The 13,052-nt window shown below is 34.7% G+C and overlaps 3 protein-coding genes across 3 annotated transcripts in view; 2 read left to right on the top strand and 1 right to left on the bottom strand.

The window, feature by feature from the left end:
• Positions 1–13,052, bottom strand: part of LOC146305283 (uncharacterized) — a 78,898-nt gene that overhangs the window by 56,045 nt on the left and 9,801 nt on the right. The gene's annotated exons all lie outside the window — the stretch shown is intronic.
• On the top strand, positions 433–4,138 carry LOC146305285 (butyrophilin subfamily 1 member A1-like). The gene is made up of 6 exons (XM_084713072.1): positions 433–490; positions 1,316–1,434; positions 2,275–2,616; positions 2,767–3,054; positions 3,155–3,274; positions 3,564–4,138. Exons 2-6 carry the CDS (start codon positions 1,359–1,361, stop codon positions 4,136–4,138), a joined length of 1,401 nt encoding a protein of 466 aa, XP_084569198.1. The 5' UTR covers positions 433–490; positions 1,316–1,358.
• Positions 6,008–11,904, top strand: LOC146305284 (uncharacterized). The gene is made up of 5 exons (XM_084712810.1): positions 6,008–6,052; positions 6,608–6,677; positions 8,684–9,025; positions 9,783–9,905; positions 10,609–11,904. The coding sequence occupies exons 1-5, from the start codon at positions 6,023–6,025 to the stop codon at positions 11,196–11,198; spliced, it is 1,155 nt and encodes a 384-aa protein (XP_084568936.1). The 5' UTR covers positions 6,008–6,022; the 3' UTR covers positions 11,199–11,904.

The following is a 13,052-nucleotide window of genomic DNA, read 5'->3' as shown; positions in this document are numbered from 1 at the left end:
ATGTTGAACTAGATTTTATTGGGTTGATTAAATATTAACCAGTCAGCGTCGTTCATTCATTCATTTTCTGTAACCGCTTATTCCGTAAGGGTCGCGGGTCCTAACATCACATGTGATATTATTTGCAGTGCATTATATGTTGTTCTCTACAGTTTTGTAATTCCTAACTTCATTTATTTCCTACATCTGTGGCTAAGGTTCAGTTACAGAGATTTAAAGCTGTATAGAGGAGCTCTTCAGTCAGGATTTTAGAGGAGAGGTTTACTGACCACTAATGGTTTTAAGCATAAAAACAGTAATATAGTATGAATATTTGTGATGTATATTTTTAAATCAAACTAGCAAACGTCGCAGGTCCACTGGATTGGGCTGCAAAGTGAACACACCTTATCTTTTATATTGTCACGTTCAAAGTACACATCATTTTATTTGAGGACTTTGAGCGTGAAGTTTATAGAGAAGTGAGGCGACACTTTGAAGCACGCTACAGGTCTGTGAGATTTTGAAATTATTATTATATTCTTGTTGTGCTTTTGGTAAAGTTTATCACAACACCTTAATAATGAACGAGAGAGAGAGAGAGAGAGAGAGAGAGAGAGAGAGAGAGATAGTAGAAAAGCAGGTCTTTGTTCATACTGTTATACTGTCATATTTATGCTAGATTATAGACTTGTGCTGCATTTGTGCTGGATTCTCTAGATAAGACGGGACATTACCTGCCCTGGTCGGTGATTTTAGTCCCTTCTGTAGTAGGTACGTAGGTTATTTGTCAAAACCTTGCTAGTGATAATTACAGCTGCAACAGCAAACTATTTTCAGTGAATGTGATGTACCTCCTGTAATTTAAATTACATGAATTAATTACTAAATTTTATTGAGTCCAGAGTGATTTTAAAGAGGATTTTTCCACATGAAGAGCAGCTTTTCCTTGTGTTTTTTTCAGCTCAGTGTGAAATTTTACTTTTTTGTGAAAAAATAAAGGGCCTTGTAAAAGCTCATGTGTTGTAACGTCAGCTGCAGGTAGGTACTGGTATTCTCTGTCGAGACCTGTCTTTGACCTATATTTCAAATTGGTGATATTAAAAATATGCCAAATTAGATTTTAGCAGTCTTGTCTTGGATCTTTGATACTGAAGAAATCCTGTCCTGTCTGAATGGGGCTTAAATGAAAGACGTGACAAATCTGGAATTAGGTTATTATTGATATTAAAAAAAAAACATTCTGGTATTTTGCAGTCTTAATCTTAATGGCTGTAAATGAAACATCTCTTGTTACAATTAATGTATATTTTTTGTTTTTGGGTTATTGTTTCAGATTCTACTAAATAACTGTGTATTTGAAGTTGAGGCACACCAGGATGGTTCACATTAGGGACAGACTTCTCGGAACCATGAGTGTTTTGGTTGTCTTTCTTCTCATAACACTTTGTGGAGGTAAGTTACAAACAAAAACACTGGTAACTCAGATGTTTGAGTGCTTTAACACACAAAGAATAAGGCGCCACGAGCTTATAATCATTAAGCAACTGTTTCCTGTCTGTAGTTTGGCGGTGAACCAGCACAGTTAGCTCTGGTCAGCCCACATCACCAAAACTTTGGTTTGCCAGTTGCAGATTTTTATTCACATATTATTAACATGTAAACTATGCATAGAAAGAACCAGCACAGTCCAATCCACAGCCATGTGAACCTGCTTGGTGAATTTTTGGTGCGTGCACAGTAAGGGATGAATATCAAGAGCTGCAGAGGAAACCAGGTTTTTAGAGGTCTGTATTTTCCATGTCAGTTAATATAAATAATAAAATACATTCTCACAGTAATATTTACTTCCTTCCACTGAAAAAAGTTAAACTAAGCTGTTGTTGTGTTTTTTTCTCATTCAAATGGTTGAAATGTATTACTTTATTCATTTAAACTAAACTTGCTAATTTATGTTTATTAATGAGCGTATTTCTTATTGCATGTTAAACTCAACTAATTATTTACACTGAGTCAATATCAAATATTTCATTTGATCGATTCATTCATTTTATTTTATTTTTTTTACTTTTTACTAATGCTTTATTTTTTTAAGTGTTTTAGAACCCAGAAGCTGCATTACAAGGACTTAACTTATGTCAAAATCTATCAAGGCTGAGATGATTTTGCCTCAAATAAATTATTCAACTGAGCTATTAATGCTTAAGGGCACAAAAAACATGAAGCCAAAACAATTCCTGTTTAGAGTAAGTATTAAATGTGAAAAAAAGAACTTAATAGACCTACTTTTTTCAGGTCAGTCGCAGCACACTGGTCCACATCAGTCAGTCACGGTTATGGTCGGTGATGACATCGTTTTGCCGTGTCAGCTGGAACCTCCTGTGGATGCTGTTTCCATAACAGCGGAGTGGGGGAGACCTGACCTGAACCCCAGATTTGTCTACGTGTGGCATGATGGTCAGGAACTTCTGGTTGACCAAAACGAGGCCTACAAAGGAAGAACATCATTGTCCATCAACAAACTGAAACATGGTGATCTTTCACTGTCGCTCTCCGAAGTGAAAATCTCTGATAACGGGACATACAGATGCTTCATTCCCAAACTGAATAAAGAATATTTTGTTGAGCTTCTTGTTGGTAAGTAACTTGATTACAATGCACTACATATACAGAACATTAAACCTGGATCCTTTTGTTGCAAAGGTTGAGATAAAAGAGATGCTGCACATCATTCAAGGATTGGACCAATAAATTCTGTTTGAAATGTCTCCTGTCTCTCATCACCAGGTGCTGTCCACACACCTGGTATCAGCTTAGCAGGCATCGATAAGGCCAACAGTGGAGTGATGTTAGACTGTGAGTCTGAAGGCTGGTATCCAGAGCCTGAGGTGTCGTGGCTGGATGGTGAGGGACGCGTCTTCTCTGCTGGACCTACAGAGACAGTCAGAGGTCCTGATGGTCTCTATTCTGTCAGCAGCAGAGTGACTGTGGAGGAGAGACACAGAAACAACTTCACCTGTAGAGTCCAACAGAAGGACATCAACCAGACCAGAGAGACACAGATCAAGATTTCAGGTAGAAAGCATTTCTAAATTAACCAGTTCCAAATCATGAAACACACAGACCTTATGTTTTATCAAACATAAATGTGATGTTCTCTCATTTATTATTTCAGGGGATTTCTTCATGACCCCATCTAATTGTACTCCTGGTATTGTCACTAGTGTGTTGTTTGGCTTCTTGTTAATTCTCCTAGTTGTCATTTTGGTCTGGATGTGGAAACAAAACAAAACTGGTGAGTAAAAAATGTATTTCCCTTTAATTAATGCATTGATCTATGAATCTAATGATTATAGATTATTATTATAGATAATATGAGGAAAACCATCACAAACAATAGACAATATGTCAGAAAGTGCTTCCTGTTAGAAATTAGAAATTATATATTACGGTAAAGATGTTATTTAGCATCATTTCAATGAAGAAAAAAGTTTCTACTTTCAACGTAAATCTCTATTTGGCTTCTGTAGTTTCACAGCTTTTTTTCTTTTTACTGTGTAACACTGCTTCTGTTTCCCACACAGAGAGGAAGAAAAGAGAGAAGGAGACTACAACCTGTAATGACGCCACAGAGCTGCCGTTGGTGAAAGGAGAAGACAGCAGAGAGCAGCTCATGGCAGAGATCAAGAGAAAAGAAGAGCTGGAAAAGATGAAGCAAAAACTTAATGAGGTGTGTCAGATGACAGAGGAAGAACAGAAATGTATGACACAGGTTATTGAAATACTGACAGAACTGACAAAGGGACTGGAGAAACAGAAAGAGCAACTCACTGTTCAAATGAATGAGGCAGAGAGAGTGGGGGAGGAAAATGGAAAGAAGGTTCAATCAGTGGATAAAGAAGTAACAGAGAAGGAGGGAGATAAAACAGCTATCAAAGCACAGGGATACTTCAAACTCAAAGAAATCCTAACAGAGATCATATGGAGTCAAGAGGAGAGAAAGAGAGGACATCAAGAACTGAGCATGAACACAGACAAACTAATGAACAGCACAATAGACGGGGTTGACAGAATTAAAGAAATGAGAGACAAACTAGAGAACAAGATGCAGCAAATTAAGAAACAAATGCAGGAAACTGAGAATGGAGGGAGGAAATAGAATAACACAACCAATCCTTTAAAATAATACCAGTTTATTCAATCTTAATGTCTATATTTAATCTTTAAAAGAATGTTAATTTTGCTTAATAAACGGAGAGATATTTCATATATTTTGTTTAACGTTAGAACAGATTTTTTTTTAAAGCTTGCATCCGAGGAGATGCCTACAGTCTCAGGTTTTGAAAACGTCTGATCAAAAGTCGTCTTCATAACAGACAATTAACATTTTCAGTCCTGCACAGTCAGCATTTATGTGTCAGACACTTCCCAATCAAACTTTTCAACTGAGATGCTATTCAGACATGTTAATAATTAATAATAATCACATTTTCATTCTCCAGCAAGCGAACAAAAATGGAAGATGTTTCCTGTTGCAGACAGTCAATCAAGGAAAGTTAGATTAGGATTAGATTTAGATGATGAAACCCAGGGATGGACTGATTCTTTTTTAATTTAAAATTTGCTTTGGCTGCTGCACCTGTTGTATTATGAACATTATGAACATTATTTTTGCGCTGTTATTTTCTTGCTAAACCAATTCTTGCATTCCATGTATTCTAATATAGCCACTGAACCCAACACAGTGTATAAGTTACACTTGCCACAAAATGGGCAGTAAAGAATAAAAGCTGTTTGTGGTTATAACTGTAAACAGCGTTATATTAATGTAATGTTTCTTTTGTTTTGTCGTGTTTTTTAATGCAACATTTGTTTTTATTTTGATGTCCTGTTTACTGAATATGTTGTTTCTGTTTTTAAAATACATGTGTTTGCCTGCTTTTTATCTCACATTTTCACTGGTTAAATGAATCACCTGTAAGTGTATTTGTGTGTTTGTGTATTTTAAGGGTTAAAGCCAATAATCTGCTGCAGTGTAAATACAACAGATGTACAGAATAAATAAACTTTTCCAATTTTATAATCATGTCACACTTTTACCATTATCTGTTAATGAAGTCATAACAGAACAAAACATTTTGGGAAACAACAGCAGCAGAAGGCCTGTCATTTGAATTTGTTTCATTAGCTTTTTGTTGGCAAATTGGATCATTAGCTGTGAGTGAAACGAAACAGTAATTTAATAAAGACGAAAAAAAATAAGAAACAGAAAAATGTAAGTATATATCTCAGAGTTATGTACAGAAATATGCAGGTTTCCCCTTAAAAAGATCAACACATTCAAATGAGACCTGTGTGAATTGAATTATCCTTTATATTGCAACACCAAGTGTCAACTCAAAAAAAGAAGAATAGAAAATGCTTAAGTGCAGCATGTTTTTCTCTTTAAGTGTTAATTTCCAACATTCATATTACTACTATTAATACTATTAATACTCAAAGATTTGTAAACTTCCACCTGCAGCTGAAACAGAAAAAAAAACTTCCTCATTGCAGTAGTTTTTTGATCTGTGTATAAAATTAAATGTTTCTGTTGGAAATATAAAACCTGTAAACCACCAATTAAAATGTGCAAAATTTAATCTGGTAAAACAACCATCAGCTTATGTCTGACTGACTTAAAATCTAGAATAACGGCTTTACATTCACTTGGCAATGGAATAGTTGATACCTTAAACCTGATACTTTTGGAGACCAAGGTAAATTATTCATTATTTTAGGAGGCTGAGGGTAAAATTAAAAAGCAGAAAAATAGATAAATGCTTAAATGCTACCTCTTTTATTCTAATATGCTAAAAAAACACACATGGTCAAACTTGAGCAGAAAAGAAACTCTCAAGAGCTTCCCTGTTGTTGCAGTTGGTTGATTTGTCTACAAAATAAAATGCTTCTCTTAGTAATATAAAACCAGTGACCAACCTTTGGACTTTTTGCAACATTATGATTTTATAACCACAAACTGTCAACTGTGACAAAGTTTATTATGGACAGACAACAAGCAGCTAATATCACGGTAAGTTGATTTAGAATAACAAGTTTATACATTTTGTTTGGAATGAAATAATTGCCATTTTTGTAATGATGTTGTATTTTCTAACAGTGTAGCAGTATACTTTTGTCCCAAACCTTTAAAAATATGTGTATTGTTGTAACAGAAATGATCCAGCTCAGTGAAAACAGAGTTTTGACGAGAGAGTGTCACGTCTTTGTATATCTGCAATGTTTGAATAAACATCTGACTTAAGGAACATGCTATATTAAAAACAGGGTAACAATAAACAACAGACTGTACAAATCTTACATGTCGGTTTTTCAAGATTCAACTATAAATGATCACGGCTAAATTCTATATTTAATGTCTTCTGGCTGCGGCTTCAAAGTGACGAAAGTTAAGAAATATTTAAGTTCAGACTAGACGGAGCTGATCCTGGTTTCAAACCTGGAGCATTTAAACATGTGAAAACATACCTGTACTCACCCAATATTCATCTTTCAGAATTAAGTTTAAGTTTAAATAAAAGTGAAAGTAAAGTCTCTCAGCAGCTCATTCTTTAACTTTGGTTCACAGAAGAAAATGCATCTGTTCAACTGGTTTGGATTCTGGCTGTTTGTCCTCTACAGCTTCCCAGTAACCAAAGGTAAATTGATTAACTTGATTAATAAATGCTTAGAAAAGTAATGTAGAAGATAATATGTAAGAAGTCTTCATGCTCAATGATAAAACATGTTCTCATTCAAGACTTTTGAATTGTGTCTCCTTATCTTAACCCAACCCTAAAAGATAAAGGATGAATCCACGACAAACTTTGAAAAAGCCTGACTTTCTATATTTTCTAATGGTACACAAGACCATAACATGAAAACAAATTCACCTGTGTGTGACTGATGTTAGGAGCTAAGGAAGAAAAATGATGTGACTGTCAAATTCTGATAGCAGTTGTTTTACATGCCAGCTAGAAATTAAAATGGACCAGCTAAATGTGAGCTAACCAGCTCAGCTAAGCTAATCGTTACAGAGTGAACTAACTGCTCTTTTATATTATAGTGTAATATATTACATTATAGATCTAGTGGTTAGATATTGGACACATCTTCAACTGTAATTTAAAAGCACATTTTTAATCTAACTTATTTAACTTCACATTGAATAAAGAACAATTATATAGTACTGCAGATCAAAAATCTGAGCAATAAGGCAACTCTGCCAAGTGCTAACTGGTGCTCATCTGATTTACTAAAGCAGTCATAGCATGTGAAATACAAAATTTAGCTATGTTGAAAGCAGTCCTAAAAAAAAAAAAAAAAATACAGAGAGTGAAAAATAAAAAAATAATCCCCTTTCAAATGGTTTTCCATGAGAGCTTTGCTGGCCAGGAGACTGATGTTCCTCAAACCAGATTCCAGACTGAACTTTCCAGCTGTTGACAGAATCTGAATGAAACTAAATGTGACAGAAAGTGGAGGCAGAATAAGAACTGAAAGATGAAACAAATTTGAAGAGTTTGCGGGGAGGCAAATTATTATTTTTCCTCACAGGTAAATACTGTGTGATTAAAGTTAACATCAACTTCACAGCACTTGGCAGTTGTGTAATAAGCATTCATGTTTCAAGTAGAAATAGCAATATCTGTAGGTAAATCAACATACTCCACTAAAAGTTCACCCACTAGAACACTCGCATAATGTGTCAAGGTTAGTTTAGTTTCAGTTTAGTTCAGTTTATCTTTGTAATTCATAAAAGGTCACAGTGCAATGACATTCATCATTTACATGACCTGAAAACATGTTGCACCAGACTTACTGTGGGAGTAAAGCCTGTACAGTCAATCTCTGCACTCTGAAGTTAATCAACCAATCGGTGAAAAGTTGAGCCCATGATGCACTTTGATTGACAGACCCATCATTTTCCTATTAGTATGCATACGGAAATGTAAAAAGAGTACGGAAACCAAGAAGTTTGGGGAAATATGAAGGGAACAGTCCAAGACAAAATAAAAATAGAAATAAACTATAAAACCATAAACAAATGTCAAAATAAATAATAATTAAAATGAATAAATGATTAAATATAATGTAAATGTTAATTGGAATGCAAATAAACTGGAATTAATAATACAGAAGCAAAAAAAAAAAAACTTACTCTTTTATTTTGGCAGCTACAGTCCTCCACAGTTACAATCTTTAATACTTTAATACACACAAGAGTAATTCATGCCTTTGAACTGACTTGTTACCAGATGTTTTCAATGAAAACATTAATAGAAAATAGAAAAAGCACTAGAAATCAAATAAATAGCAGGGATATTTCATATTTGTCCAGTGTGGTAACGTGATGCAGTATTGGTTTGGAGTCACTGGGTTACATGACGTGGAACTTATTCAAATAACTGCAATTATTTTCTATTGAAATATTTACGAATTAACCACATATTAGCAATCAATATGAGTTTACTACATGTGACCATGTTAGTATGATTTTTTTTCATATTTTTTACTCAATCGGCATGAAGGTACACCGAAATAACACTGGTTTTCTCCCCTCACTGAAAAAATGGCCTGTGACCACCTCAACATGCTAAAACTGTGAGCATGTAGACTCAAACTATCCTTCCTTTAGCAGCCACCTTGTTTCCTCTCCTTACAGGACAGTCGCAGCTTATCTGTTCATCTCAACCAATCGTAGCCAAGGCTGGTGATGATGTCATCCTACCCTGTCGCCTCGATCCTCCAATCAGTGCCAGTTCTAAGACAGTGGAGTGGACCAAACCCGGTTTGGACCCAGAGTACATCCATCTACAGCAAGATGGACGACTGGTGTATCAGAATCAAAATCCTCTGTATAATTACCGCACGACTGTGTTCGTGGATCAGCTGATTAATGGAAATGTCTCCTTGAAACTCTTCAGAGTGAAAACCTCTGACGCGGGAAAATACAGATGCTTCCTTCCTTCACTGTGGAAGGAAGCTTTCATCCAACTCACTGTAGGTGAGAAAGTCTGAACACGTCTGTAGTGGATAACCAGGATCACTGTACATTTTTCCTGCAGTGTATAATTTAAAAAGATGCACTTGTTAATTGAAGTCAATGTTAATCTTAAGAGTATAATTCCAGTTGATGAGCTTGTGTGTAATTTATGTTGTTTTGATTATTATTTCTATCAGTTACGATAACTTTGTATTGTACTCTGCACTTCCTTTTCCTGTGTTAATGTGTATTTCCCGTATCATATTTCACCATCCAGCCAACAAGTATAGGCTGGCTTTAGCTGCAGTCTTGTAGTTTTAAGCTGTCTGGTCTTCATCAGTGTGCCACCGTTACCACTGTAAACAGTGAACTTTTGCCATTAATGTAAAGATTTGCTTTGGATACATACAGATTTGAAAAATAGTAACATGTGAATTATTCACAAAAAATTTTGCGCCTTGCATATTTTTTAATATTCCTTAAATGCACAGGAAATACAGCATTAAATTCAAGTTGCCTAACAAGCCTAAAAGAAGCCATTCTGTAAACTGATGGTGGATCTGCTCCGAAAAATTCTGCCTACCTGTTTGTTTACAACCTGAATGACCAGCAGACTCTAACCTGACTGCTTTCATGCTAATGAGGTCAACAGTTATGACAACCCTCCTTGTTCCAACTTATGATTACAGAAATAACAAGTTTCAGTTTCTAACTCATGAAACACACACAAACCTTATGTTTCATGTTAAACATGTTGTTCTCTCATCTATCGTTTCAGAGGATGTCTTCACAGCTCCATCTAACTGTACTCCTTCTATTGCCATTAGTGTGGTGTTTGCTTTCCTGTTCATTCTCACAGTTCTGGTCCTTCTGGTCTGGACATGGCGACAACACAAAACTGGTAAGCTAATTTATTTTAAAAGCGCATTTTCTATTTCTCAAAAGATAGAGTCTGTCCAAACTGTTCGTGAACACATCAGGACATCAGCGTTTTGTGTTGGTGAAATGTCCTGAGCACAGCAAAATAATGAGAAAGGGAAAAAATGATTTACAGGCAGATAAAGACATTTCCATTTATTAATAATGAAAAGTCTTATCGTACAATTTAAAATGTACTTTCAATGTAAATCATGTAGCAGAAAAATGAAATAACCCTCCATGTTCATCTTTTCTTTGCTAAAAGGAAACAGAAGAGAAGCTCTTTACTCTCAGAGAAAAAAGCTTCCAGTTTGACATGTTCATATCATAAAAAATGTTAAAGAAGTAAAGATATTAATTGCTGTTGAATGAACTAATGTTTCTACTTTCAACAGTGCATTTCGGTTTCTTTGTCTGTAGTTTCACACACAGAGAGGGAGATTTACTGCAAGAATAAACATGAAAAGAAAAAAGGAGAGAAGAAGACTTTAAAATAAGACCAGTTTATTCAATCTTAATGTCTATATTTAATCTTTAAAAGAATGTGTATTCCTAATTTAGCCACTAAACCCACCACTATACTAGTGAGCAAAAATGTATTAATTAATAATTAATGCATCGATCTATTGGCTTCTGTAGTTTCACAGCTTTTTTCTTTTTACTGTGTAACACTGCTTCTGTTTCAGACACAGAGAGGAAGAAAAGAGAGAAGCAGGTGGAAGGAGAAGACAGCAGAGAGCAGTTCATGGCAGAGATCAAGAGAAAAGAAGAGCTGGAAAAGATGAAGCAAAAACTTAATGAGGTGTGTCAGATGACAGAGGAAGAACAGAAATGTATGACACAGGTTATTGAAACACTGACAGAACTGACAAAGGGACTGGAGAGACAGAAAGAGCAACTCACTGTTCAAATGAAGGAGGCAGAGAGACTGGTGGAGGAAAATGATGAGAAGGTTCAATCAGTGCAGAAAGAAGTAACAGAGAAGGAGGGAGATAAAACAGCTATCAAAGCACAGGGATACTTCAAACTCAAAGAAATCCTAAAAGAGATCATATGGAGTCAAGAGGAGAGAAAGAGAAGACATCAAGAACTGAACATGAACACAGACAAACTAATGAAGAGCATAATGGATGAGGTTAACAGAATTAAAGAAATGAGGGACAAACTAGAGAACAAGATGCAGCAAATTAAGAAACAAATGCAGGAAACAGAGGGAGGAAACAGAAAAAACAGAAAACAGAGGAAACAGAAAAACACAACAAATCCTTTAAAATAATACCAGTTTATTCAATCTTAATCACTACATTTAATCTTTAAAATAATGTTGTTAATTTTGCTTAATAAACGGAGAGATATTTCATATATTTTGTTTAAAGTTAGAACAGATTTTTTTTTAAAGCTTGCATCCGAGGAGATGCCTACAGTCTCAGGTTTTGAAAACGTCTGATCAAAAGTCGTCTTCATAACAGACAATTAACATACCAGTAAGTCATTTTAATAAGCAAACTGTTCAAGGTGCTTTCAGTCCTGCAGTCAGCATTTATGTGTCAGACCACTTCCCAATCAAACTTTTCAACTGAGATGCTATTCAGACATGTTAATAATTAATAATAATAACATTTTCATTCTCCAGCAAGCGAACAAAAATGGAAGATGTTTTCTGTTGCAGACAGTCAATGAAGGAAAGTGCAGAGAAATTTAAAACAGAGTTAGATGAGGATTAGATTTAGATGATGCAACCCAGGGATGGACCGATTCTTTTTTAATTCAAAATTTGCTTTGGCTGCTGCACCTGTTGTATTATGAACATTATGAACATTATTTTTGCGCTGTTATTTTCTTGCTAAACCAATTCTTGCTTTCCATGTATTCTAATTTAGCCACTGAACCCAACACAGTGTATAAGTTACACTTGCCACAAAATGGGCAGTAAAGAAAAAAAGCTGTTTGTGGTTATAACTGTAAACAGCGTTATATTAATGTAATGTTTCTTTTGTTTTGTCGTGTTTTTTTAATGCAACATTTGTTTTTATTTTGATGTCCTGTTTACTGAATATGTTGTATGTGTTTGCCTGCTTTTTATCTCACATTTTCACTGGTTAAATTAATCACCTGTAAGTGTATTTGTGTGTTTGTGTATTTTAAGGGTTAAAGCCAATAATGTGCTGCAGTGTAAATACAACAGATGTACAGAATAAATAAACTTTTCCAATTTTATAATCATGTCACACTTTTACCATTATCTGTTAATGAAGTCATAACAGAACAAAACATTTTGGGAAACAACAGCAGCAGAAGGCCTGTCATTTGAATTTGTTTCATTAGCTTTTTGTTGGCAAATTGGATCATTAGCTTTGAGTGAAACAAAACAGAAATTTAATAAAGACAAAAAAATAAGAAACAGAAAAATGTAAGTATATATCTCAGAGTTATGTACAGAAATATGCAGGTTTCCCCTTAAAAAGATCAACACATTCGAATGAGACCTGTGTGAATTGAATTATCCTTTATATCGCAACATCGAGTGTCAACTCAAAAAAAGAAGAATAGAAAATGCTTAAGTGCAGCATGTTTTTCTCTTTAAGTGTTAATTTCCAACATTCATATTACTAATATTAATACTATTAATAATCAAAGATTTGTAAACTTCCACCTGCAGCTTAAACAGAAAAAAAAACTTCCTCATTGCAGTAGTTTTTTGATCTGTGTATAAAATTAAATGTTTCTGTTGGAAATATAAAACCTGAAAACCACCAATTAAAATGTGCAAAATTTAATCTGGTAAAACAACCATCAGCTTATGTCTGACTGACTTAAAATCTAGAATAATGGCTTTACATCCACTTGGCAATGGAATAGTTGATACCTTAAACCTGATACTTTTGGAGACCAAGGTAAATTATTCATTATTTTAGGAGGCTGAGGGTAAAATTAAAAAGCAGAAAAATAGATAAATGCTTAAATGCTACCTCTTTTATTCCAATATGCTAAAAAAAAACACACATGGTCAAACTTGAGCAGAAAAGAAACTCTCAAGAGCTTCCCTGTTGTTGCAGTTGGTTGATTTGTCTACAAAATAAAATGCTTCTCTTAGTAATATAAAACCAGTGACCAACCTTTGGACTTTTTG

Source organism: Lutjanus erythropterus, chromosome 23, assembly GCF_056507025.1.
Source record: "Lutjanus erythropterus isolate fLutEry1 chromosome 23, fLutEry1.hap2, whole genome shotgun sequence".
NCBI classification, from domain to species: Eukaryota; Metazoa; Chordata; class Actinopteri; order Lutjaniformes; family Lutjanidae; genus Lutjanus; species Lutjanus erythropterus.
Note: the sequence above shows the minus strand (reverse complement) of the source record. Positions and strands in the feature narration are given on the sequence as shown.

Coding starts and splice junctions, on each gene's coding strand:
- LOC146305285 (XM_084713072.1), top strand. CDS start 1,359: ATGGTTCACATTAGGGACAGACTTCTCGGAACCATGAGTGTTTTGGTT. Junction 1,435..2,274: donor TCTCATAACACTTTGTGGAG/GTAAGTTACAAA, acceptor TACTTTTTTCAG/GTCAGTCGCAGCACACTGGT. Junction 2,617..2,766: donor TTTTGTTGAGCTTCTTGTTG/GTAAGTAACTTG, acceptor TCTCATCACCAG/GTGCTGTCCACACACCTGGT.
- LOC146305284 (XM_084712810.1), top strand. CDS start 6,023: ATGGACAGACAACAAGCAGCTAATATCACG. Junction 6,053..6,607: donor AACAAGCAGCTAATATCACG/GTAAGTTGATTT, acceptor TTTGGTTCACAG/AAGAAAATGCATCTGTTCAA. Junction 9,026..9,782: donor TTTCATCCAACTCACTGTAG/GTGAGAAAGTCT, acceptor CTATCGTTTCAG/AGGATGTCTTCACAGCTCCA.